This window comes from Oreochromis aureus, linkage group 15 (genome assembly GCF_013358895.1).
Source record: "Oreochromis aureus strain Israel breed Guangdong linkage group 15, ZZ_aureus, whole genome shotgun sequence".
Classification (NCBI taxonomy): domain Eukaryota; kingdom Metazoa; phylum Chordata; class Actinopteri; order Cichliformes; family Cichlidae; genus Oreochromis; species Oreochromis aureus.
The window spans coordinates 5,994,005-6,021,545 of record NC_052956.1 but is presented as its reverse complement, the minus strand read 5'-3'; the positions used below and the strand labels follow the sequence as shown (position 1 = coordinate 6,021,545).

At 42.6% G+C, this 27,541-nt stretch overlaps 3 protein-coding genes across 4 annotated transcripts in view; 1 reads left to right on the top strand and 2 right to left on the bottom strand.

Moving 5' to 3' along the window:
- Nucleotides 1-6,078, top strand: part of ino80 (INO80 complex ATPase subunit) — a 40,675-nt gene extending 34,597 nt beyond the window's left edge. For both annotated transcript variants that reach the window (XM_039599175.1, XM_031755137.2), the window contains exons 34-37: nt 1,198-1,353; nt 1,928-2,099; nt 3,628-3,843; nt 4,502-6,078. In XM_039599175.1, coding sequence (XP_039455109.1) covers nt 1,198-1,353; nt 1,928-2,099; nt 3,628-3,843; nt 4,502-4,710 — 753 coding nt within the window. In that variant the 3' untranslated portion in view covers nt 4,711-6,078. The remainder of the gene's footprint in view (nt 1-1,197; nt 1,354-1,927; nt 2,100-3,627; nt 3,844-4,501) is intronic.
- Nucleotides 6,079-8,639: 2,561 nt separating this feature from the next.
- On the bottom strand, nt 8,640-10,334 carry chac1 (ChaC, cation transport regulator homolog 1 (E. coli)). Its single transcript, XM_031755179.2, has 3 exons — nt 9,674-10,334; nt 9,499-9,534; nt 8,640-9,386 (listed from the first exon to the last, which is right to left on the bottom strand). Exons 1-3 carry the CDS (start codon nt 9,842-9,844, stop codon nt 9,003-9,005), a joined length of 591 nt encoding a protein of 196 aa, XP_031611039.1. The 5' UTR covers nt 9,845-10,334; the 3' UTR covers nt 8,640-9,002.
- A 5,071-nt stretch (nt 10,335-15,405) lies between these two features.
- Nucleotides 15,406-24,920, bottom strand: dll4 (delta-like 4 (Drosophila)). The gene is made up of 11 exons (XM_031755148.2): nt 24,484-24,920; nt 24,062-24,322; nt 23,615-23,672; nt 22,675-22,938; nt 20,694-20,754; nt 19,556-19,686; nt 19,158-19,327; nt 18,839-19,058; nt 17,602-18,337; nt 17,141-17,249; nt 15,406-16,648 (listed from the first exon to the last, which is right to left on the bottom strand). The coding sequence occupies exons 1-11, from the start codon at nt 24,535-24,537 to the stop codon at nt 16,643-16,645; spliced, it is 2,070 nt and encodes a 689-aa protein (XP_031611008.1). The 5' UTR covers nt 24,538-24,920; the 3' UTR covers nt 15,406-16,642.
- Nucleotides 24,921-27,541: the final 2,621 nt, after the last annotated feature.

Sequence of the window (27,541 nt, the reverse complement as noted above, 5' to 3'; positions counted from 1 at the left end):
AAGAGCTGAACAGAAAATGTATATGCCATGCAACTGACTGTCAGCACATTCAGTTCAACTCATTCAGGTTTATTTATATAGCGCCAAATCACAACAACAGTCATCTCACGGTGCTTTACAGTGGGAAGGTAAACTGCCTTTTAACAGGAAGAAACCAGGAAGGAAAACCAAGCTCAGGAAGGGGCAGCCATCCGCTGTGACATGTCCGGGATAAGGGGAAGGATAGGACAAGACAAAAGACCCACTGTGGAAGAGAGTCAGAGATTAATAATAGTTAATAATTAAATGGTAAGTGATAGATAAAAACAATTAAACAAGGTGGGTAAAGAAGAAGAAACACTCAGTACCTAATGGGAAGCCTCCAGCAGCCCAGGCCTATTGAAGGATAACTAAAGAAGGGTTCAGGGTTGCCTAATCCAGGCAAACAATAAACTATATGAAAAGGAAAGTTTTATGCCTTATTTTAAAAGTAGAGAAGGTGTCTGTCTCTCAAATCCAAACTGGGAGCTGGTTCTAGAGAAGAGTGACTTGAAAGCTGAAGGATCTGCCTCCCATATTACGTTCACACATCCTAGAAACCACAAATAAGCCAGCAGCCTGAGAGTGAAGTGCTGTATTTGGGGTGATATGTTACTATAAGGCCTTTAAGACTATGGCCTGATTGTTCAAGACCTGCTTTGTGCATGCATTTTGCATTTTGCTTCAACTGAAGGCTTTTCAGGGATTGTTTTTTTTGTGTGTGTTTTTTTTAGAACAACCCACTATTAATGAATTACAGTAGTCCACCCTAGAAGTAATAAATGCATGAGGCCAATGTAATGCCATCCAGAATAAGTACCTGGTTAGACACCATATTTCTTTGTTTTTTTGGGGGGGGCGAGGACAATAACATGTTTTATCTGAATTTAGAGATCATTCAGGCCTTTATTCTTCTTTCTTTCTTTTCTAATTCTTTAAGACATTCTTGTAGTTTAAGTAGTTATTTTGTATCATCTGGCTTCATTGATAGATATAGCTGGGTATCATCTGCATAGCAATGCCTTCTAACAATAAGTGGCTTAAACCACTGATTTAATATATACTAGTTAGGTTGACTTTTAATTCTGTTTTAGGGAAAAAATGTCACACCCCCACTTCAGCAGACTGGATTTCATCAATACCCCTCTCCTGTTCCCCGTTTCTGTTTCTAACTTTCAGAAGAAGAACGAGGAACTGGAGAACAAGAGGAAAAAGGAAGTGAACCTGGTCATTTCCCACGCCCCCTCAGCAGACAACTCTAACCTGTCGGCAGATGGAGACGACTCATTCATCAGCGTCGAGATGGACTCGGCCATGCCCAGTCCTTTCAGCGAGGTGAGGGAATCCAGAGGAAAAACAGAAGAGATGGATGGTGTGTGCATGTGTGCGATAAAGAGAGAGAAATGCTTTTGTGAAAGTGTAGGTCATAGATGAGGCGGGAAATGGATGAGATTTATGTTAAATGTGATGACTTGTGGCTGCTCCATTAGGCTTCTTTGGCCTGCATCCACAAACTCACTATCTTACTTTGCATGCTGTGCTATTAATCCTCCTCCCTATTTCTTTTCTTATCTTTTGTTTCTTTTGGGTTATTGATTGTTCCTTTATTCTCTTCACCTACTTTCCTCTTCTTTTGATCCACTCTTCTGTCCTTCTTACCTTTTCCCAAACATTTGTCACTTTTATACCCTGCACATTGAACCTTTCCTTTCCTTTCCTTGCCTTTCCTTGCCTTGCCCTTCCTTGCCTTGCCTTGCCTTGCCTTGCCTTGCCTTGCCTTGCCTTTCTTCTCTGTTCCTCGGACTGTTCCTCTTGTTGCCCTTTACTGTACTTACCCGGTTCCTCGTCCCCTTGTGGTGCTGACCCGCAGCCTGTATGTATGTCTCTTTGTACTCCTGTGCATGGACAGATCTCCTTAAGTAGCGAGCTCCAGCCCGGCTCATTACCTCCTGATGCCGACGCGGATGAGAGCAGCAGCGACATGCTCGTCATCGTGGATGATCCACTTTCTTCCGCGCCTCAGTCTCGTGCCACCAACTCACCCGCCTCTGTGTCTGGATCAGTCTCTGACAACATGAATGGTGAGAAAACAATTTTAGTCTAGCCATCGTTCATGGAGCGAGTAGACCAGTTTATGTTTTTCTGCACTTTGCATAGACTTGCTCTGCAGTTGGTGTCCCTGGAAAATTTGCTTTAGATCAAGACCAGATTTGACTTGTTACTGATACTCCCCACCTCTGAATTTAGGACATATCAGTTTGTATAGTGAGTGATATCAGCAGCTAAAGTTCAAAGTTTCCAAATAAATATGTAGCATCAAAGACAGTCACTTAAGCCCAAAGTATGTAAATGGTACTAAACGTTGTGTTCTTCCTATATAGAAGCTTTAGAGGTCCCTCTTGCTCTCTGGTTGTTTAGCCAATGCATTTTTGGCAGTGTTAAACAGCCAGCCCACCCAGCCACGTATCTCACACACTATCAGAAACCTCATGGTTTGTCCTAACTAAAAATAATCTAAGTACATATAATCTCTTCCAAGTGTGGAGTTGCCAAATAAAACTTAATCTGTCCTTTCCATGAGACTATTATCTTGTTCTACTGTTGCTAGAATAGCAAATTAGTGTGACTTACATGAAAGTCATCGCTGCACGTAGAAGGCTGGCTTGTTATGTTCTCTCTGCTATCTCGCCTTGTGTTTTAATAGGCTGGGGTCCATTGAGACAAGTGGCTTTTTACCTCATAAGCTGTGTGCAGCTCGTTTCTTGCTTGTTTTACATTTATAACAGTTTTATTTTGGCTCGGCCGCACTCAGAAATCCAGATATATGGTGAATTTTTTTCTTTTTATCTTCACTTTAGAATTTTGCAGCAAGATAATCTCTCCTAAATCCATACTTCTTCATTAAAACCTGTTGGGGATTTTTGCTGCCATGCTAAGAGGTGCTTGCCAGCAAGATTGATGTGCATTAATAACCAGAGCCAGCAAGCTGGGAGAAAGTTGGTTCCTTCAGAGATGTAGATGATGTTTTAATGAAAGGTTTGGAAGATGAGATGGAAAGCAAAGAATCAAGAATCAACTGGTGAACGTGGGTAAATGGGAAAGAAGAGTGAAATTTAGACCTGAAGGTTGGGGGAAGCGTGGGGAATTTTATGAAAGGTTTTCTTGTGTGCTTTGGTGTTAGTGATAGATTAGGGCCTTTTTCCCCACATAGGGAGGTTGTAATCTAGAGTATTTGGAGTGAAACATGTAGAGGAAATGCAGACCAGTGGTGGGATGTGGGGAGTCAGAGAGGGAGAAGACAAGGTACCGGAGGATTAGGTACATCATCACTTTGGCTCTGATTGTGCAAACAGTATGGAAAATGAGAAGACTGTTTTTGCTTGAGCCAGCACTTACAGTAATGATGAGCCGTGATTAATGTGCAATTGCGCTTAAATGTTGCAGAGAAATTACCACAGTAGACTCTGAAAGACTGGGTCATGGCCAAACCAAACTGAGTGTCTCTGACAGTGATGTCGATTCCTGCCTGACTTTATTCCTCTGTTGCCTGACTGTAAAATACTGAAGAGTTTTTTACTATTTTTTCCTTTCATTGCCTGTGGTGTTCAGGTGTTTCAGCCTCGGACACAATCAGTCCAGGCAGAGGCAGGTCCGGGCGGAGTCGTGGGCGGCCTAAAGGCTCTGGAGCCGGTGCCAAGACTGGAGGGAAAGGTCGCGGGCGTAAGTCAACTGCAGGTAGTGCAGCAGCAATGGCAGGAGCGATGGCAGGCGCAGCAGCTGCTTCGGCAGCAGCTTATGCTGCTTATGGCTACAGTGTTTCGAAAGGTATGTAAATATTGTACGGATCCATATGCACAGGCACTGGCTGTCCAGAAATCAAAAAGAATATGTGTGTTATGTGTGCTTTGTTTACTTGTCAATGCATTTCTTGGACAAATGTTCCTAAGGACTGTTGATGTCACAACAAACATGCTTGTCCTGTTTCTCATGTTCATACATCCATATTTTCAAATGAGCACTCTTAACTCAAGAATAACTCAGTTTTAAAAAAAATATTGTTTTAAAATCTGTCCTTTTCCCTGCAAGCTAAACGTCTGCTACCCATGCACAAAGTTACACCTTCACCAATGTTTCAAGCCAGAGTGCTGACCTGATTGGCATCTCTTTTCAAGCCACAATGAATGCACTGAATGAATACCATACTGGTTCCTGTTATGGATACAGTAAGCCAGGAGAAAGTAACAAAGGAGAAGATTGTTAGAGTCCATAATCATTCTGCCACACAGTTGACACTGTTATGAACTTCTACTCTTGTAGAGTTCAACCAGAGATGTCTAATCGAGATTTTTTGTTTTGTTTTGTTTTTTTTGAGGCCGATGTATTTTGTTGTGGTATCACTGCAAAAAAACAAACACAAGCCAGTTATGTCCTACTGAACTGTCTGTTTGAACATGATAACTTTATCCTTTTCTGTCCATTTCAGCGGGCCTCTCTGCATCCAGCCCTCTGCAGACCTCCCTGGGCCGGTCTGGTACCAGTCCTGCCTTTAGCCTCAGCAGAAGCTCCTCCCCCCAGACCAAAGGAGGCACCTCCACCCCGAGCCCCCACAAACAGCTGGCCCACAGCCACCACCACAGCAGCCACGGAGCAGTCAGGAAAGGAAAGGGTCCTGGCGGTCCTGGGGCTCGATGATACATGCGTACGCGTATTCGTATTAATATGCCCTGACAGATAACTGACCTGCTCTTCACTGTGATTCCCAGAGATGCCCCCCGCCCACCTAAACTAATAAACAAGAGTATTTATAGTAACTGAGGCTCACTACCTGGAGGACCACGCTCTCCCTGCTGGCTCAGCAACTAAACAGAAGTAACCACAACAATTTAAAGGTACAGCCTCAACCAGCTTCTGCATTTGTTCATTTATATTCATTTAGTTTTATTTAATTTTTTTGTTTGTTTGTCCAGACCAGTGGACAAAAACACTGCCTTGAGCATTTTAATTTGAATTTTGACAGAAGTATTTCTAAGTGCTTTTTTGAGAAGACAAGCTGTATTCTACTATTGATGACAGGAAACCCAAAGGCGTGTAGCAGCACGTGTAGCTCAAAGGGCTTTTCAGATCCTTGTGTTTGTCCAGGTAGCGAGAAAAAGGGGTTCCTGTCAAATGCACTGAGCCACGTCTTCCCTTATTTTATTTTTTATTTTTAATTGTTATTTTTTTTTTTTTTTTTTTTCTGTGTTACTGATTCTCCTACATGCACATTTGGTTATTTAATTGTTCTGTAGATATGTTCAGCGCAAAGCTGGTGGACAAGTCTGCATTTTACAGAGCTTAATGTGAACCCACACCGTACCAAACAGCTTTTGTACTAAAGCTCCTATTTTTGTAATGAAAGATGTACTGAAACCAACAGGCAGGCAGTTAAAATTGTGTCCATAAAATGTGTTCATGTATAGGTGGAAATGGAAAATTTCTGATTATTTTTTGTGTCCGATGGGGAAAATAATGTAAAAACAAAAAAAAAAGAAAAGGTCTACTAAAATGAGGGGTACTGATTGATACAGCAATGCTGCTAATGTTAAACTTATGAATCGATTCACATTTATTTTGGTTGTCTTAAGTTATTTAAGTTAAAAACAGGCGATTCATGAAAATTGCGGAAAAATCTTCACCTGTAAAACTGTAAATTGCAAATTCTAGAGCCATTTTTTTCTTAATTTTTCCAAAATTGTTTTCTGTGATGAGAAATCTGTGGTTCTCTTTGATGTCATTAATGTTTCAGAAACAAAAAACAGGAAAAAATGGTGTGCATCAGTGTCCTGAGTTGAGCACTACATCTGTTCTAATAGGTTTGTTTTTGTGTTTATAGCGTGATTAAAATGCAATGTTCTATATCGATTGTACATAATGATGAATGAAAGCGACATTTCCTCTGGCTTTTTCTCTCATTTGCCTGACTATTTTTATAAGTCATGTGTACATATGAAGAAATGCATCTGTCATTTTACTAACAGGAGTCAACTGAAAATAAAAGATGGCGAAATCTGAGCAATTTGATTCTGCTGCTTGTTTGTTTGTTTGTTTGTTTTTAAATTAGCACTGTTGTGAGTTTGAACCCACTGCTCAGAAATCCAACTTCACGAGGGTTAACTCACTTTATGTTATCCTGGAAAAATATAAATAGGCTGTAAGTTAAAAAAAAAATGATAACTATCAATATTAATTGATATTAATTATCACAGTTACATTAAAGTGGTTACCAAGTGAAACTTTATAAAAAAGTACACTCTTATGTAAAAAGTATTTATTAGGCTGTTGTTTTTCTTTCTTCTTTTTTATTTTTATTTTCCATATGTAAGATTAGTTGCTCGCTTACTTTCTTGCTTCAAACCCACCAGCCAGCTGTGGCTTTTCTGTTTGGAGTTTGCATGTTCTCTCCAGGTACACTGGCTTCCTCCAACAATCCGAAGACATCCATATTACATTAATTGGCGATTCTAAATTGACTCTAACTGTGAATGTGATCGTAAAAGGATGCCTTTTCTCTGTGTTAGCCATGTGACCTCTCCAGAGTGTACCCTGCCTTTCAATCTGTGACGGCTGTTGTGGACTCCAGGTCTGCAACAGTGGAAGGAATCTGCACTGGCAAAGAAAAGAAATGGAATAAAGGGCGAAGAATGTAATAATTCTGCTTGTAGAAGTACTAGGTTTAAAAAGTACAGCAGAAACGGGGCCTAAATGAGATTTGGAAGGCCACAAATTTCATAAAAGCTTCATATTACTCAGTTAATGTCTTCCACAAATGGGTGGTCACATATCAGTAGACTACTGCCAAGTGGAAACATCACTTTGCCAGCTGAGAAACATGCCTTGCCATCTCTCATAAAACTAAAACATCTGTGTGCAGCACAACAGTGATAGAACACTGACATCTTCAAGTCAGTTTCTCAGTAGTTACACGCTTTATTCCCCCCATGGCTATAGATACAAACAATATTCATTTCAGCCCTTTATTTAAATAGAACATCTGAAGCTCAGAAACAACAGTTTCTGTTATCACACAAATGTTTGCTCACCTGTGGCTTTTTCTTAAAACCATTTTGTTTGGCACCCTTCTTGTTATGTCTGCTTGCTTACCCTTGTAAGGCTCTCCGTACTCTTCCTTTAGCCAGAAAGTGATTTTACAGCATTTCCTGACAATCCCACAATCATGGATTCATAAACTCACCAAAACACCCAGAAACTGGGACTTGATAGACCGTTTATTTAGGAAACCAAAATTCCCATGTTTTTGATTTTTAAAAAAGATTAAGGTACGATTAACAACTCTACAGAGAAAAACTAAACCTGATACCTGTAATCTCATTAGTAAGACATCCATATACAGCCAAGGGTCACATTCAACCCTAATTTAATTGGTGGTCCTTACAGCAATCTTAAAATTACATTTAATCTATTCTACTGTAGTCGTTCCAAGAAATTAGATCTCTGTTGCTCAGAATAACATGCAGACCTCGCCATGGGCAGGTTTTGTTGGAGTAACTATTAAAGAAGTAGACTGTAAAAAGATTGCCAAATGTAGGGTTTTTTTCGTGCTACAGGCAGCTTTTGAGCTTCGTTGCACTGGGAGGGAAACGTATATCTCAGAGGTAAGATATTCAAAACCTCTGGCATTTAAAATAGAAACTATCTGTAAGGTCTGTTTATGAAAAATCATTTGGAAGAACTTAGCCTTGACGTAAGGAAATGACAGAAAAACAACCCATTTGACAAAGATGCACCTGAGATCCATGTCACCCTGCTGAGATTTCATCTCAGTGAGTGCATCTGCAGTATGTTCTTCCTGGCGCACTCTTGACACGACCACGGGGCAGACTTGTAAACACAGGACTTCCAGGTCTGGGCTTGTTCCCGGTCAGCAGTTATATAAGCCTTTTCACCTAGATAGACTCTTTGACTTGAATCACATCCAGGGTACAAGCTGCTCTGGCCAATGTTTGGGTGTGTCCAATGTATGCTTGTATATGTGCACTCAGGAGACCTGTTCCAAAAAAAAAAAAAGAGCTTTGACTTCTTAGAAGGCTGCTGTTGAGTTACAATCTGCAACCCAGATGTGAAACCAGCACGTCTGATGATTTTTTATTCCAAAAGCATGTCAGAAAAGCTGCTTCTTGGCACGAGAAGCCCCTCATGGTCTGTGTTCTTATGACATGTACACAGACACACCTTGAAAGCCTCCCTCGCTGCAAGTTATTAGCTGGTGTGAAAAAGTTCTGTCAGCTGGTTCAATTACAATCTTCACACTGAGTGCTTAGCTTAGTGTTTTTGATTTAAACCCAAGGAGGGGAAAAAAAAAAAAAAAAAAAAAAAAATTTAAAAATAAATTTCCATACCCCTCAGGAAAATGCAGTAGATAAACATTTTCTCCTCTAGTGCCCTTTATTTTAGGACTTCTGGTTATACATCCCTTTGCTACGCACACATTAAACTGCCACTTTTAATACCTGTAGATTTTCCTGACCAAGAACAGAACACTTAAAAAAAAAAAAAAAAAACCCAAAACCTACAGCTATAGAGAACACATTTTCTGTTGCAGCAATAACACACAAAAACAGTCATTTTCCACTTTTTTAAATTGGTATTTATTTAACTTGACACTCAGTTGTCACAAGCAACTTCTCAGAGTCAGATTTATTCTTGGACACATCAACGCACTCAACTATGAGCGACAGCAGTACCTTCTGAATTGGACGAAAGTTGCACCGTACAAATCAAAACCGTTAGTGAAGAAAAACAAGTGTTTACAGTGAACATTGTAGGGATTGTATTAAGCTACCCTTCTTTTTTCCACTTTTTCAAGTACAATGGATGGTGATGGGGATGTGAAGCTACAGAATGTAAAACAGGTAGAACATGGCAGAACAAAGCCTCATGTGTAGTGTATTCTTTCCATTACATGCTAGTGAAACAAAGGGTACGAGCTACTGTGCTGCTAACAGGTAAGACACCATGGTCAATGCTGCGGCCTCGATGGAGAACAGGTGATGGTCCTCCACATGTGGGCAACTCCTCCTCATGAACTCCGCAAGCCGGAACAGGTACTCCAGGTTGTGGCCCGTCTTCCCTCTGGACATTGCGATCTGGGCGCCGATCTCCTCCGAGGTGGCCGGGCCCAGGTAGAGAGGGTTGTCGGAGGTGGCGATGTAAACCAGCGCCTGAACCGAAGGCTGTTCCTCCCCCTCAGGGAAGAAATCCACCATTTTGGTCATGTAGCCACCGCAGACCGTCTCTCGCACATTGAGGTACTTCAGGGACTCCTCCAACTGTGAGCCTGCCACCTCAAACGCCACACCCCAAGTGGTCTCCTGTGGAAGAAGAGGAAAGCAAATTAAGTCACCATTCAATTAACTGATGTAGACTGGAAACTCCACTGCAGTTTCTACTGTAAACCAATAGGAAGCAGAAAATTCCACTTACGTCATCATCTTCGATCAGCGTCACCACTCTTCCGGGCTGCAGAGAAGAAAAAAATAAATAAATCACGTCACGGACAACGCCTGATGCAGTGTGAGCCCAGCTGTTCCACATATCATGCCACCCTAAGCAATTTAATGATGTTCCCGTTAACAAGAAAACATTTGCCCCATCTTACCAACTCATCGTTCCCACGATGGAAGTTGTCTCCGTGCCAGAAGCGTCTCTTGTAGCCTTGAATGTAACCGACCTTGCTCCTCTTATATTTGAAGTCAGGCTTCCACACCAGTGACCCGTACCCGAAGATCCACAGGCTGGTCTTCCCGGCGATGATATCTTGAGGCTTCATTGTTTTTGGATCGTTAGTTTTGACGACGTTCAAATGAATGAATGGATCTTTTTTTCCTGACTGATTTGTTTTAAACCAGCTAAGATGACTAGCTAGCTAGCGTTAGCTTCCGTCGGTCCAGGAGCAGAGGTACCGGTTGGCTCGCAGGTATACCGCGGACGGTATTTGAGCCCAACTGCTTGGCAGTTGCGAAGATGGAATTTCGCTGTTTGTTTTGCCTTGCACTGTGCATTGCCATTGCATTAGAGGTGCCGCATTATGCCTTAAAAATCCATGGCAGCCGCTTTGGCCCTTAGCTCAATGTCGAAAAAAGACAAAACCCGCTTTTGCTAGCTGCTTGCCGGCTGGTGATGGTTGGTTTAAAAAAAAAAAACCGAATTAAAAGATCGAGGATTCACAGATGTTACCGCTTTTAACGCCCAGATGGTATTAATATACCCGCCAAGATGTACCTCTAATCTGACGCGTTTCCTCGATAACATGGCGAAGCAGGGATCTTACTTTTATAGAGTCCGCAGGACGTAGGCGGGTCCTCTCCTACCGTTTAACACCAATTATATTTAAAGGGGCGTTACCAAATAATCCCGTTTGCCCAAACAGATTTCGGTGCGCCAAATAGGGCGGGATTAGAAAAAAATTTCCTTACACTATTGGTTAAAAATGACTTGACCGGCATTGCTATCTTTTAACGTGATTGCTCGATGAACTGACACTCAAAACAAATAAATCTGTGATTGGTCCAATGCGTTGTCACTCTCTTCACAAGCTTTAGCGATTCATACGGCTGATGCAACTTCCCGAAGCGTTTCAGGGCCTCAGCAGGAACCAAGCAACATACCAAGGCATTGCATCAGATGTTCTTATGGGAGATTCCCTATAGGATCCACACATTTTATTTCACCACACAAAAAGAACACATACGCAACTGCTTCACTTTGATACAAAGCACAAATAAAGTATTCTAATTTGAAAGATATGACTTTACACAGGAGAGATGGAAACCACATCTGGTATAGCAGGGAGTTACACAGGACCTTATATGGATGTACATGTGTAAGAGAGAAAGCATATTATTTATTCCCACTACTCAAAAAGTCAGGGTTCCTGACTTCACTTTATGGCATCCTGGAAAAATACAGTCACTTAAGCTTCAAATGAACCAATTATTAGTATCACTATTATATTGATTAAATGATCACAATTACTTTCAAGTGTTCATTAATTCAATGTTTACAAAAAGCACACAGGTTATTTTATGTAAACTAGGTATGTATTAGTCTTTTCTTTTTCTTTTTTTCTTTTCTTTTTTTTCAATTTTTGATAATACATAAGCAGTGTGGCACTGTGTGGTGAACCGATGGTGCCTAAAATTAAAATAAAGAAAAATGTTTATAAATATATATATATATATATATTAATTAATAAGATTTACTTATTTACTTACTTACCAACTTATTCTTCTGTGTTCCTGGGTTCAAATCTACCAACTAGCTTTCTTTTCTGTGTGGAGTTTGCATGTTCTCTTTCTGCTTGTGTGGGCTCTACTCCAACTTCCTATTACAGTCCGAAAATATGCATGTTAGGTTCCAAATTTTGCTGTAGGTGTGTATGTATGCCTAAAACGTTGTCTGTCTCTCTGTGTTAGCACTGCAGTGGACTGGCAACCTGTCCAGGGTGTACCTAGGGTGTATTTCACCCTAGATAGGCTTTAGCCCAAGTCGAGCCTTCAAAAAGGAAGTGGGCCATTCATTGGATAACTTTACTGTGGCTACGTCCATCTTTTCAAGTCAGTCTTTGCATGCATTATGTATCTAATTGGGACCCATTACGACACCATAACATTTAATTTGAGCTTTGATCCTCTTTCTGTCTGTGTAGCTACAGCAGGTGATTGTAGGTGACAATCACCAAAAAGCCTACTAGCTTAAACTCCAAAACCTTAACCAGATTCAATGCTTTTCTTGCAGTTATAATCAGGAAGCACACTCTTTCTGAATTATTCCAGCTTTTTCAACACAGGTTCCCTCATATATATTGTAATAATCAAGTGTATTTTCTTTGGATTTCCTGCAAAATAATAGCATGTATGGGTCTCTACTTCATGTAAGATTTAAAATGCATTTGAAACCCTGTTAAAAAAAAAATAAGAAAGAAAATGGCTAAGTGCCAACACAGCTAAAACATGGAACTCAGTTAAGACAAAATAAAAGAGATGGGATGCACAGAAAGATCCAGCCTCAGATCTGATCAAACACACAAAAGTGCCCACTACTCCTGTTAGATCTGATATACAGTTATAGCAGAGGCTCATCTGTGCTCAATACATAGATTATCTATAAATAGCTGGCATTATCTGTCTTGATAAGAGGCCAGGCCACTGTATCAGCTCTTCATAAATCTAAAGCTACACCCCATCCAGCCCTTTGAGCGACCCTGTACTGCATACACGAGCTTCCAGCCCATTGTGCCTTCATGTCCATCCGCTTCTCAAGCTCTCTGCTACATTATCTTGTGTTGCTCTCACCACAGCCTGCCAAGGACTTCAGTGGCACCCACTTCTCCGATGTTTGCACACGTCCGTTTATCATACATTCATTTGTCTTTGCCATCAACCAATCTAAGATCATCAGTCAAGCCCCATGCTGATAGTCTCATACATGTTTAATTAGTCCTGATATCCTAGTAAAACCTCCTGACCCCTATTTTTTCCCACACATATATGCAGTGACACAGGGTATGCATTCTTTTACAAATGTTAGATAAAAGGTTAGGAGGTAATTAGGACAGGTCATTTGGATCTAAAAGTAACTAGGAAGGCATTATGGTCAATGCATGTTTATCTTAGATGAGGGTGTGTGTTAATAAACTGTACAGTGTGTTTGAATGGTTCACGTTTTGATTAAGGTTCGCTGCAGTGCAAGTAAAAGCAGATCTGCTTATTGCTCTAGAAGTGTGGCATTTAAGTTAAACATAAGGGTTCCTGCAGGTTTTATGTTGGCATGTACTGATCCCCTGTTTCCTGTGTGTGTGTGTGTGTGTGTGTGGGGATTCTTACTGACACCTTCTGTTAATTAACGAGACAGCTATAAGAGCAGGGCAAGGGCAGTAGTGCTGCTCCATACTGCAAATTTTACTATAGATCTGATGCTAAGTAAATACAGGGCCAGCACTGCAGATACCAGTACCAGTACAGATACAGATGCTGATAAGTGTAACCTAGAAAGGCAGCTTATGTAGGGGAGGGTGTGTGTCAGTGTGTCACTATTTATGAGCTGAATCATCATCAATTTGTTAACTTCTTAACACATTTTAATAACTACTAAATCACTGTGGTGATTTTTACTTTCCATAGTACTCAGTTAACACAGTAAAACACATCTTTCAGCTTTTCGTGTATTTTGAAACTGTTTTTGGAGACCCTGAATGTAAATATGTCTGTCTCTAAAGCACTTTGTTTCAGCTTCTGTTGTTTAAATGTGCTGTAGGCTATAACTACAATAAACGTGATGTTTGAACAGAAAAAGGTTTAGACGTTTTTCATAGTGCAACAAAGTATCAATCCTGTTGTGCTAGTATTGATCCGATACAAATAGCGATACCAGGGTTGGTATCGGTACTATCAATATTTGGATCAGGCTCACCTTAACAGGGCAGGGCAAGGACACACAGGCCAACAACAACACACTCATGCTGTTTGAAGCCAGTTGAGGATTTTAACAAACCACAAGAGCTCCAGCTATAAAAAGAAAGACAACCTGCAGCTTTCAACTCCTGATTGGCACTTTCAACATCTGCTTCGCTCACACATCAATTTATACATTTTATTTTCTTCCCTTTTCCTAGATTGGGAATAAATAGCACTGATTAGTGTGTTTGTCTGGGCCCTGGCTTGTTTTGAGGATGTTTCCTGAGAGCCCGAGTCATGTGTGCGAGTACAGAACGAAATGAAAACGATGCGTGAGAAAAGCAGTCAGCATGCAGTGGCATGTTCTGCTTTTTTTTTTTTTTTAATCAGGGAGGAAACAGGAACTGATGTCATCGGGTCACAAACAGGATGCTGTGATTATAACACAATGAAAATGCCTGGCTGTGTTATGGACACCGAGAGGCCAAAGAGCAGAGCCTTAGCATGTGCGATGGAGTGTGGATGAGAGAGCGCTCCTGCTCGTAGGTGTGAGTGTGGGGACGGTGGGAAGCGCTATCAGGCTGGGTCAGGTAACAGATGACCACAGCGCGAGAGGCCTTTAACTGGGTGATTCATCACTGTGATAGCAAGTATGTTTTTTCCGAGCCTGTGCGGAAGCTCCCCTTTCCAAACTCCTTTCTTTCTTTTTTTTTTTTTAACGAACACACACTAGCTGAAGATGAGGATGCCTAGGTCAACGGGCTGACAGGATGTGTGTGTGTGTGTGTGTGTGTGTGTGTGTGTGTGTGTGTGGGAAAAACCATCCAGATTCTCTGCTGAGTGTTGATTGCTGCTGATTAGGGGGTGTTGACTGTTGCAGCATTTGTGTTAATTGGAGTCAGGAGAGATTCTGATAATGCGGATGACACACACACACAAACACACACACACACACACACACACACACACACACACAGAGAGAGAGAGAGAGAAAAGAAAAAAGACAAAATAAAAAAAATAATAATTAAAAACACTGATCCTTAAGTGATCTTCCAAACTGTATGGAACAGTGGCTATTTTGCAAATAGATGAGGACGGTAAAGGGTAGTAAGACGAAGAAGAGTACTCTGATAAAGATCTCTATTTTAGAAAAGTTGACTTATTTATTTATGTGGAATCCTCGCAGATCCGCTGGCTTCCATCTGGTTTCACCCTCCCCTCTTCTGGTGCCAGGTCCTCTCTCCAGCTTTGTTTGCAGAGGAGTGGGTGGTACGGAACCGGGCATTGAAATATTGCTCTTAACCCTGAAGGGGAGGCAGAGCAGTTGGGGAGCATGCAAGTGCCTGAGTGTATTTTTTATGGGAGGAGGTCTCTGTGGGTCGTGCGCACAGGCTGAGAGGCTTGGCATATGCTGCTGTTTTTATGGCACTGCAGACTCACACCGCGCTCCCCCACGGCATCTGCTTGGACGGCTGCGCGTGTGCGCACGGATGCACGCACGAGCTTTATGGCGAGGGAGGGGTGAGAGAGAGAAGAGTAGTGGTGGTGGGGAGGCATTCCCCCTTTTGCCCCGTGCCGGGCTTTGTTTCACCATTTCCAGCTTGAGGGGGTGGTATCCGTGGAAACGGATTTGAATTTCAAGCCAATTTAGGGCTGGAGAGAGAGAAACAAGGGGGTGGGTGGGTGAGTGAGTGGGGCCAGAGCCAACAGCATTTCCAGGAATTACTCGAGGTAGACATACTACATTCAAGGACCTTCATTTACCAAATGTCCAAAACATTATACGTGATGTTGTGTTACTGCAGGAGAGCAGTTAGCACTGATTAAACCGATGCTGTTGGCTGAAATGAAGCTAAACATATAAATAAGTTCTAGACACACACGGTTAATAATGTAAAAGAAAAAAAAAAGACCAAAAATAATTTCTTTCCAGAAATTTTCACGGAATTTTTTATTCTTCAGAAGTTTGGTCCTTATAAATATGCATTATATACAAAATAACATTATAAAACATATAAAGAGCAGTGTGTCATATTTAAATTAAAACTCTGGAAATACTCATTTAAAAAAAATTACATTATTGGTTCTGTACTTTTGAAATTCATTATAGGCAGGCAGTGGTGTGACAGTCTTTTTCTTCTCGTTTTGAGTCTCTTGTTTTCAGTTACATTAAAAAGAACAAACAAAAAAACCCCAACACCTTTTTTCTATGCGCAAACTTTTCCCTTTCTCTTGGATCTTGCTGGCACTGCACTGACTGTTGCGCTCCTGTGGTTTTCTTTTCAAATCCCTGTTGATTTTCAAAGTATTTTTTCCCCCGTTGTTTTTATTTATTTATTTTGGTAGTGCAAATCGATCCAAGGACAGACAAGGGCACACAACTGAGCATTCAAACCCCGTTTTTTTAAGGCTTCTAGTGAATTTGGGCTGCATACGATCTTCACCCTTGCGCATGACGTGTCCAACCAGCGCCCCCCCCATTTCTTTTTTTCTTTTTTCCACGTGATTGACGGCTGAAGATTAGTTTCAGACATTCAGAACTCAGTGGTGGTGAGGTTGGATTGTGACACGGGGTGAGTTCACTCGTCTGGACCCTGAGTCTTGCATAGCAGGCGAAGCTGGCAGGAAAGAAGGGGAAAGGTGGCGGGGGGGTGGATTTGGAGTGATCAAATCTTTAGGCACCTTTTCTTTTTTACTGATTGGCTGGCTGTCAAAGTCATCATGATTATCACACAAGGCCAGGTCAGATACAAAGGGCAACAATCCACCCTTTATCTCTCTCTTTTTTTTTTTTTACTGTCCAGGATGGCCAAGGTTAGAAGTTTAATAATTTCACCGATGCTGTCGTCACACCTCGTGCAGTCAGTCTATTTTTTTGCCAGTCCATTTAACCATTGTCGCGACTGAGAGAGGTCCTTCACTGTACATGTGTTGCATACAAACACTCGGTCAAAGTTTTTCATTTCTGTCCTTTTTTTGTTGTTTTTGTTTTTCTTTCCTTTTTGCAGAGCAGACTTTTCTGCCCTCTCCAGTTCTCAAGTGTTCCAGAGCAGCAGTGAACATCTAAAATGATCTCCAGTCTCTTCTCAGCATTTGTAAACAATCCAGAATATTACATTCTGCCTTGATTGTGTCTCCCCCCCCCCGTTCCCTTGCCTTCTGACACTCACAGTTTATACCTGTGGGATAAAAGAGAGAAAAAAAATGGAGTTAGACCAAATAATTTGAACAACATAAAAACAGCAAATTAAAAACAGTTTCTCCTTTAGCTCAAATGCTCCGGTATCACTTTTATATTTTGCTTGGAGGTAAACATCCTAAAAATTCCACTAAAAGCCACAGCACTAAAACATAGCACCTTTGAGACCGAGCAGAGCCAAACATGTGCGAGAAATCATTATAGGTTCTCACTTTAGGTCATCATATGGCCAAGATAAAGTGTAGCCAGCATAATTTATAGAAACCAATAATGCATGTGATTGCGTTCCCCCCCCAGCTTAAGTCAGAATACCAAAAAAACAAGGAAAAACAGCAAGTCTCATCTTCTCCTATGAATGTTGGTGTACTAGTGAGGAATCGTGCACTTGGGACAACCTAATGGATGTCAAATAGAGGATCTAAGGCAACGCTGATGAAGACGTGATTTTATTTTATTTATTTATTTGCCTTACCTCAGTCGCTATGACGCATTCCCTCCTCTCTTCTGCTATAACAAATACCGACTGGTACATGGAGTCTCTCGAGGAGCATATCGTAGATATTCTACACTCTGGCTTTTCGCTGCAAAACACAAATCACACTTTGTGTTAATGCAAACTAGAAACACATGGCAGAACTATGCGTTAGGTGTATACACATGCGGCGAAGCATCAAAGAAGAGTGTGCGGTGCATAGCTAAGCAATTGTTCAATATAAACTCTGTGGATGAAGAGCAATGTATGGTTGGGGGGCCCACTGTTGGGTGCAAATGAGGATTACACGAGAGAGGCTTCTCATACATAACAGTCATTTCTACTCAGCAGAGCCCTGTATATATACAAACTATCTATGTGAGTGGAATAAATAGTTCTTTAACAGACATTATCGCAGCCAAGACGAGAATATAAAGACATGCAAAGATGTTTTCTCTTACCTGTACACTCTACTCAAAGGCGTTTTATCATCTAAACACTTGTCATAAATAAGACTTTTATCCTCTTGTGACTTTTCGTCCTTGAACTCCTTTGATTTCGAGTTGTAAGGGTCCAAGTGATAATTTTTATGAATAAAGTTTGATTTCTCTGAGTCACAGTCTACTTCCAGGCTGATTTTCTGGTTGGTGTTTTTGAGCTGGGACACTGGGATCAGGTTATCCCTCTGACTGCTGGACAAGTTGTTCATAGTCTCTGATTCTCTTCGCTGCCTCTGGGCTTGCCTGTGGATGTGCCTCAAGGCCAAGACCACCATGCACAGCACCACCAGTAGTGCCACCAGCCCAACAGCCAGAGAAACCGCCGCCCACTGGAAACCATCTTTGTTCTCTCCGGTGGTCACAGGAGAGGTGACGGCGAAATATTCGCATTGGGGTCCAGTGAAGCCAGCGGGACAGGTGCAAGTTGCTGGAGACTTGCCCGGACCACCTCCTCCACTGCAAGTACCCCCATTGAGGCAGGCCCGAAGGGAACACTCGTTCAGGATCCGGTCGCAGTTTCGCCCTCCGTAGCCTGCAGGACAGATGCAGGTGTAGTCGTTGATTCGATCCTGGCAGGTGCCTCCGTTAAGGCAGGGGTTTCCATTACACTCATTGATGTTGGTTTCGCAGCGCTGGCCGGTAAACCCTGCGCGGCAGCTGCACACACGGTTGCCACCGTGGAGCTGACACAGACCTCCTATGAAAAAAAGAGAAAGCGGATGTAGATCATAAGCATCAACGAATACAGGTTCGGAGGAAACTCAAAAGCTACCATTAGCAAACAGAGTGAGAGACGTTTCGACACTGAGGCATTTCATAATCAAAGACAGAGAACACAATCTCCATAATCCCTCCCGCGAGGCCGCTTGAGTTCACACATTTCCACTGAATCCACAGTGTGACCGCAGCGCTGCATATTGTTCTCCCAGCGCAGAACAATCCCAGAGCCCTCTGTGTTTACATGAGGACAGAAATTGAACTGCGCTGGATATTTGTCCCCTTTCATCAACAACCACAGCAAGCTGTGGTGACATTTACAAGCTGCTGCTCGAAGCTGCCGAGTGTTTACATGGAGGACAATAGACACCAAGTTCCCACCAATTCCTGTTGTTCCAGTGGCAGGAATTGGAGTGGGGGGGAAGGGGAAGTTCAGAAAAAAAAGGGGGGGGGGGTGGCAAAGAGGAAAGGAAGACCGTACCATTAGCGCAGGGAAGCGACGTGCACTTGTCCACTTTCTTCTCGCAGTTGAGCCCGGTGTAGCCTCGGGGACACTCGCACATGTAGCTGCGCCCGTTGTCCTTCTCCTTACATTTCCCCTTGTGGAAGCAGGGAGAGTCAGCACAGGTCAGCAGGCTGTGCTCACAGTGGGAACCCTCGAAGCCCTGGGGACAGGTGCACATGTAGCCGCTCTCCAGATTCTTGGGAAACGGAAATATAAAAAAGTCAGTGAGTAAGTAAGATCAGCAGCGTATCTTGAAACCTAAAGATGGGCATGCACCGCTTAGTTTCCTACTTACTGTGCATGTCCCCCCATTCCTGCAGGGGTTGCTGTCACACTCCTTCATCTCCAGCTCACAGTTGACCCCCGTGAAGCCTGGCAAGCATGTACACGTATAGCTTCCCTGGCCAGTGTTCATGCAAGTGGCACCATTCACGCAGGGATGGTGATGGGTGCAGAAGTTCAGGTCTGGATTGGGGAAGAGAGGAGAAGAGTGTTTGTTTACAGGGTGTCTGCAGGACACACACACACAACCTATCTACCCCCGGATGTGTAGAAAGCTATGAATAGAACACTTCAGAGGAAACCTAATTTACTAATGCTTTCAAGTTAATTCAAATGAAAACAGGGTGCAAGTAATATGAGAGGATCTTTTTAAAAAGGAATAGCAGCAGTGAGCCAAGTTGTCTGCCGTACCTTGGTCACATAATAGGCCTCCCCAGCCCTCCTGACAGTTACACTGCCATGGCAGCTGGCAGGTACCGTGCTTGCAGGCCGGGTACTTCCTGCACTCGTCACAGAACGTGCCCTGCCAGCCATCTCTGCATCTGAAAAATTAAAACAAGAACAAAAGAAATTTAAAACATTAGTCTTTGTTTTTTTCTCATGCTAAAAGTGTTGCGATTGAAGTTCATATTAAACCATCAAATAACTCAGATTAAATATCGCTGTAACAGATTAACTGGATGTTAATATTAAGAAATCGGTTAACATCAGTAACTGCGTCATACCACAGTTGGACACAATCATTATATGATTACTTAATGCATCACAGAAATCTGAAAAAAACCCAAACTTTCACTTGGCTAAAAGTGAGATCTTGCATTAGTAAAACCTAGTTAGTTTATCGCTCATCACTCAGTGAAAGTGCACTTTATTTGTACAGGTAGGTTGTACAATGTATGTAAAGCATGTGTAGAAGTAAATGCTAAGACTAATTATAATATAATAATACCCAAGCAAAAATATTTTTTTAAAGATTAAGATGCTTCCTAAAGTTTCCTAGGATCGTGGGACTTAAGATGCTCTTTTAAAGGTTAAAACATTTTTCTGTTACTTAGTGCGCAGAGACATGGGAGCAGCTTTACTGGTATCTAAAGGATTTAACCTCAATCTGGGATGGTTTTAGTGGTGGGAATGGTGGATTTGTGCCTAAAAAGAGGGCAAAAATAAAAATCAGGAGGAATTTCTCACAGCGAGTGGGTGAGTGTGTGTGTGAATTATCCACGCTGGTGAGTGAGACAGGGCAGTGACAAGGAGGGAACATGGGAAGCAGAGAAGTCAGTGAGTGATGCTGTGAAGAGAGGGCGCGGACCGAAACGCTGACGTGAACTTCAGCCTCACTTAATGAATCATATGGAAATATTTCAGCTCATGTGGATCCTCGGATGATAAAAGTGCTTTTGTTGCACATAAACTGGGAGGCAGCTGAGTGAAGAAGTTGAGTGAAAAACAACCCAGGCCTTCCACATGAAAGGAGCTGACGCTGTGCCCATATGTGCTCCTTTCCTAACAGCCAACACATATTTCAACACTTGCAATTATTAATACTTACACACACTCGCCAGGTTTGGTGCAGTTTCCATTCCTCTCGCTGCAACCCTCCAGACAGATAGCTACAAGCAGAAAGAAGAAAGAAAAAAAATGAAACTTACAGTAAGGCTGCTGCTCTTTTACTGTTCTTTGCCTGTTGTCCACCTGTTCCTCCTGACACAATACATCAGGCGTGACAATTTCACATTTTCCATACTGTTAAAAATAAACCATAAGCTAAAATGTCACACAAGCCCCTCGCACGGCCATTAGGCACACAACAACCGAGGCTTTCCTTGAAATAGCCAACTGTAAGCTCTGTATATTAAAGTGCACGGGGCCTTGGTGAGGCTCAACTTTCCTCAGAAGCCTCCATTTGATCTAAACCTGTCCGCCACACCCACAGCTGCCACTGGGTGGGTCGTTTGTGTGTGTGTGGGTGGGGGTGAGAGTTTGTTTGTCCTGTTTTAAGTGTACCGGTCATGACACTGATTCGCCGGGGCAACATATCAGGCGACTGACAGTAAGCGGCCGGTTTAGTCCAGAACAGATGCTCGCTCTCAATAGCAGACAGCTGTCACTATTGTTGTTTGTGGTCTGCCAGAACCATATTTGCAGCTGCCACTACCGCGCGCCCAACAATGGAAGGGGACTAAACATCGGTGGCGCGTGGCGGATAATAATGCTGCGATTAACCTTGGCGCGTGCAGTCGCCTGGGCTCCTTCTATCAATGCCCGCGCGCACACCCCCTCGCGCCCGCAGATTAAGTTACCGGGCACGCGCTTTCTGAAGGTACAGTAGTAAACACAAATTAACAGCTCTCCCTTTAATTTACCTGGACAGAAACAGCAGGTAAATGCTCGCTAATACGCGTAGACTTAGCTTGAGTTAGCTAGCCATTTGTGTCACGTGATCACTACTACTACCACTGTGCGCAAGTGTCCACAGTGAGTGTTTCTGCATTAATGTGTTTGCTACTAAGCTCCTTCAAACTACACTATGGCCCCGAACGGCCGGGCTTGTTAAAATGTATGTATGGGAGCATGTGAGCGAGAAGGCAAATTATGGCCTCTGAAAGATGCCCAATCTGTCTTTCTCATGTATATTTTCTGTAGTCAGTGGCGATTGATGTGTGTGTAATTGCAACACGTGAGCCCATCTGGTTAGAATTTGGCGCCACAGTCAAAATAGCACATGCCAATTTCTCTTTCACCGCCAAGTGACATGGATGACAGATCCGCTGTCACCCATGTGGTCACATATCCAGCACATGGTAACTATTACTCTCACGGTGCCTCCTTCCAATCTACTCTTTGATTAATTTGTTTTGGTGAAAGGGGGCCCTTGGTATTGTGGAGCCAAATGGCATTGAGCCTCCTCATAGGCTCATTCAGAACTTTCCAAATCTTGGGAGTGTTGGTGCACGATCCGGCCAAGTGGGTTTGCACAAGTATAATGTGCCTGTTGTCGTGCTAAGCCTCCCCCCGCCAAGAAAACCCATATTCAATGAGAACCCACAAACCCACCAATTGCACGTCAGAATTATATGATTACAAATTATATGAAGCAAACAGCTATGAAAAATGCATTCCACACCAAAATTGCCTATCAGACTTGCCAGATATCATGAGGTCATGTCTAGTTATAGCACTCAAACATCCTGTGGCCTTCAGGATGATGACCTATGGGTTACACAACTCACATACTAGCAACAGCTGATATCAAACTTATGCATTTCTCTCTATAGGCAGAAAACCATTATAATGATTATGAAGAGCAAAGGGCGATGTACAGAGTGGAAACAGATTCATCAGAGTCTTGGACAGTTAACAGCTTTAAGGTAAGGCCTGTCCACCAAATCCTGCAGAACACTATCCAAAAACTCATTACAATCAGATTGAATTAAAGCAACTACAGAGACTGTGACCACCAAGAACAGACTACTGATAGCAAGTGAGCCAGACAGTTGTAAAACATAAAGATTATTTAGCTGGTTGCTTACGTTCTTCGCAGTATTTCCCCTTCCAGCCAGGCAGACAGGATAGCTGTCCATCACGGGTGCAGGTGTAGTGGCCGAATCGGTCATCCCTGGGCGTGCACTTTTTGGAACAACTTTCTCCGTAGTAACTTTCATTGCAGATGAATCGGTACGAATACTTCAGCTCTGTCTGCACATCGGCCAGTGTGTCCTGAGACCAGTCAGTTCCTACACCAAGTTGTCTTTGGATGGTAAAGAGGCTAATCAAAGCGTCTTGGTTGTTGGTTTCTGAAAGAAGATGAAGAAGAAGAAAAAAGAGGAGAAGGAAGAGGAAGTCAGAATTAATGGAGGAAGTTTAGAGTTTAAACCTGCCCATGTCCTGGATTGATTATGGTTTTATGTCACTTATGCATCATAAATGGCTTGCGAGGTCAAAAGTCATCCACTTTTGCTTTAATAATCTGCCCAGTGCCAAGCTGCATCCCTTATCAAATCCCATACAGCTTAGATGAAAGATAAACTCAGGTTGAAATTTCCTCTTTCTTTCCGTCAGCAAAAACATTCCCAGGCCCAGTCCCCTCTTCCAAAGGGCAGAACAGAGTAAGGTGTAAAATACAGGAAGATGTAGTCAGGGGCTTTTGGCAGGCACTGAGTATTCTCACCAAAGCCCACAGCTCTTTCCCACGCCAAAAATAAACTAGAGGAAGTTCAATTGTATTGGGTATAAGAATGAAAAAGGTGTTCTGAAGTTCATAACAAAGGCATGAATAGGCGTGAAAATTGTCTGAAATGATGAACAATTAACAGGAGGTAGAGGGGGAACACTTCAGTGACTAAACTGCATTTAATAGCCTAATTTTTTTCTGCTTTTATGCATGTTAAGTGTGCAAAAATGGTAAACCGACTGGAGTGTGTTAAACCTACACACAGAGCTCCCTCCTGTGGTAAAAAAGGCTGCACTTACCTACAGGTAGGTTTCCATAAGGTGAATGTCGGGCTTCAATTATTAATGAAAAGGACCCCTAAAGAGAAAACATATGCCGTTAATACATGCTACAAAGATTATAGCCATTAAAAAACGAGTTCTCGCAATTTAGACGAGAGCCTAAATCTTGCTTATTTTTGTATTTCATGGGCTGCTGCTAATTGAGAAGAGAAATTCAAATCAGACTTAAGACTGCACGAGGAAATATGTCTCACAGTGATCACGAGAGCCTTTCTGGATTTTGAAATGAACGACATGGCAGCAGTCCAATCTGTTAGTCGAAAGAGTATTACCTAATGATATGGATTAGACTAGCTGACCAATAATCGGTGCGCTCCCAAAATGCATAGCAGTTCCCCGAAAACAACATAATAGCAATCGCTGTAGTGAAACAAATAAAGTGGATGTGCTGCTCCACGCCCTTACCGGCCAGCCAAAGTTGAAGGGTATTTGAATCGGTGTAGGTAAAGTGCCACTGTCCTTGGCGCTGAAAGAGTTTGTCCCCAGCACTGGTGTCATTGTACTTCCAAAGATGCAGTCACCTGGAGAGACCACAGCCTGATAGTTCTTCAAGCAAATTCTAAAATAAGTCCTGCAGTTGGGCTTGCATGCGTCTCCGTTTGCAAGCAGACCTTTGTGATTTTTAAATTCGTGGAGATCCAGCTCAAAAACTCCGGATCCAAATACCTAAAAGAGAAGGAAATATTATTTAAGAAAACGTCGTGCAGCAACATGAAGCTTATTCTGTTATAAAAAAAAAGAGGGGGGGGAAAATTAAACAGGCGGCTCTCCATCTGGTTTCGCCGAGGTCTCAGGACCACCAAGGAGATGTACATCCTCTTTCATACCTGTGATATTAACGTGGTGCTAAATGCGATGGTAAAGGTGAACCAGGCTGCCATCCTTCTTGTTTCTCCAGGGCAGCCGCGTCACCAGCCACTCACGCAGCAAAACCTTCTTATTCCGAAGTATTGACGCCGAGGTAAACAAATAGGGTATTAAAAAAACCCTTCCACGAAACGCTATAAATCCTCCACTCCCGAGGAGTCCTCAATAGCTCCTTGTTGCCGTGCGTCAAAAGCGTCCAGAGGAAGCGTTTCCAATCTCCAAGTTATCCAAAGGTGAGGGAAGACCAATATCCACAGCTGTGTCTCACTCCGTCAGCAGGCGTCCTCTCCTTGCATGATATTGTACTCCACAATGGTCAACTCCTCTGTGTGCGCGCGGCTCAGAGCTTGTTTTGGTGCTCAAGTCGGTGCGTCAGTGCGCCACGGACGTTCATCACTCGTCTTATTACTACTGAATGAACCCTAGTGTGTCTCCTCCCAGATATATAGACTACCACTGCGCTGCTCATTACATAAACTGCCACTCACCCAGCTGGCACCGCCCATTTTACATATTCAACCCCCTTCTCTTTCCACCCCAACAATTATCCAGATTTAATACCCACTGGCAGAGAGATGACTGACCACCATGGATACCGGGCGATTATTAACAAGCCCCCAACATCTGCTGACTTATTTTTAGCGCACAATATGCGGGGCGCAGATTTACACATTTTTTTTTTTTTTTTTTGCATGAGAGGGGACAGCGCAGGAGAGCCGAAACTTCGAGAATGGAAAGCAGAAATTCAATTACTGTCTTACTCTCCTTGTACCTTCCTTACCCCCCGGTTCCACTCAATTGCACGCCTAATTAGCCCTTACTGCAGCACTGGAGCCTCGCACACTTGGGCTATCCTTCCAGGACCCTCCACTCTCTGTGGGGTCACATGTGCGCCTCCCTCGGGATGTAAGACAAACAATGAAAGCAGAAATGCGATTACAGGGGGAACAATCTTTTGAGTTGTTTTTGAGTTTTCAGAATGTTACTTTTTTTTTCAGACCAAACCCAGAAGCACAAGAGCCAATATCTTACAACTCCCAGACCCAAATGATCCCACTAAAGACACACGCTTGCTTTAATTTAGAAAAAGGGCCTTTTCTCAGCTCCAATAAAATTTCTCTTTTACGCTCACACACTTACATTACGCATTATGTTTCCATTCTGTTTTTTCTCCCTTCTGAACATCTTATTCTAGTTGTGTTTAATGTTGCAGCGCGTGTGCCCCTTCATGCCCACCCAAGTATTTTTACGGTTAATGGCAGCGTGCCTCCTATTGTTGCGGCGCGTGTCCCTCTCTCGCCCTTATGCGGGTGTGCGGGACGGGGGGACATAACTATTCAGCTGTATGCAAATGAGCTCTCTCTCTCTCTCTCTCTCTCTCCGTGATACCCTACAAACACAAGCAGAGAGACTGCGCGCGGTTTCACCCGCGTGCGTAAAACGGATTTATTCTCCACGCGGCCTTTTACATCTAATAGGAATCTGAGTCCCGAGACTCCCATTTTCGAGATAAAATATTTGATTTGATGGCCTGAAATTGGCAGCGGTGATGCGTCCAACTATTAAACTGACAATTTGTCTTATCTTAAATCCGTTTGACGCAAAGAATAAATAAATAACCTTCAGGTTTACCCACTAAGGATGATGTAGACGCCAGTGTAATGCACAAAGAATGTCAGTCACATACAATTTATACATTTCATTTATTGAATTTGCATTGAAAAGACTTCCGGGGGATATTTAAAAGAAAAAGAAATCTAAAAAATTCCATATTTGAATAGTACTAATATTTTGGAAACCACTCTTTACCTCAGTTTCCCCCCTCATATCCATTGGCTGTTTTTTGATTAATCTCATCGGTTGTATTTGTTGTTCGATCGCCCGTGTCTCTCTCATTTACCATCTGGTGGGAGACTGGCAGTCCGACGCACCGTTTTTCTATCGTCTGTTCGCGGAGGGCACGAGCCAGTTTTCTCCAACCTGTTCATCTAAATTCTGTTTGGCATCATCTGAGCGTTTGTGAAGAGGAAACTACAGTAATAGTGTAATAAAATGACTTCCTACGTGAACGCTGGGGATATGACAAAACTTGTTGCTGTGTAGCAACACCATTTGCCCACGTGAGGAGGAGGCTTCTGGAAAATATGATAATCAGGTTGTTGAAGACAAAACACTGAATAGTGTAGTCAGTGCTGAGCATATGAACTGTGCACTCCTCCATCAACTCTGTTATTTTTTCCCCGTTTTTTTCTTGTACGTTTGCATGCTATACATATGAAAAGGGAACAAATGTGTCCAAGTACATGTGACTAGAGTCTGATTAATCTTAAAATCTTAGTCACCTAGAAGCAACAAAAGCTGCTTTCCCCCCCTCTTAAAAGTGTATATTTATGACTTAACGGATGATGACACGCTTAAATAGTCTGTGATTTTCCCTTGACCTTGGCACGATCTCAAAGTGTTTGCATTTCATCTGTTGTTTCTGTGCACTGCTGAGAGTGAAAATGGAGAGCATCTATATTTATTCAGTGTTTATATGAGGGAGACACGATGGATTGGTTGAATGCTTGTCATATTGACACACCTGTTGTGTCTCCAGTGGGTCCACAGAGACACAATGGCATTGGCTTGACTGAGCCATATGCCGTGCAGCTCTTTTTTTCCCCCTTTTTTTTGACTCTCGGATGCTAATTCTGTAACTTGTTGATGCTCCAGTGTTGATGACTCTTTCTGATTTAATGAGGTGTTTTTAAACAGAATCTGTGTGTGCGCTCTATAGGAGCTGCATCCATTTATTCAATTTACGCATTTTGAGTTGGTTCAGGATTACTGATCCACATTAGCACATCAGTTTTTCTGCCAATAATGGTTTCTAATCATCTTCAATATTTCCCCGCTTATCTGCTTTATGGCCCTATGTCTCCAGTCCAGCTAAAATGTCACCACCATAAAAAGTGTGACAGTTGCAGTTTAACAGGGGAGTGCAGCTGATAACACAAAACTGTCTTTACTATGAAG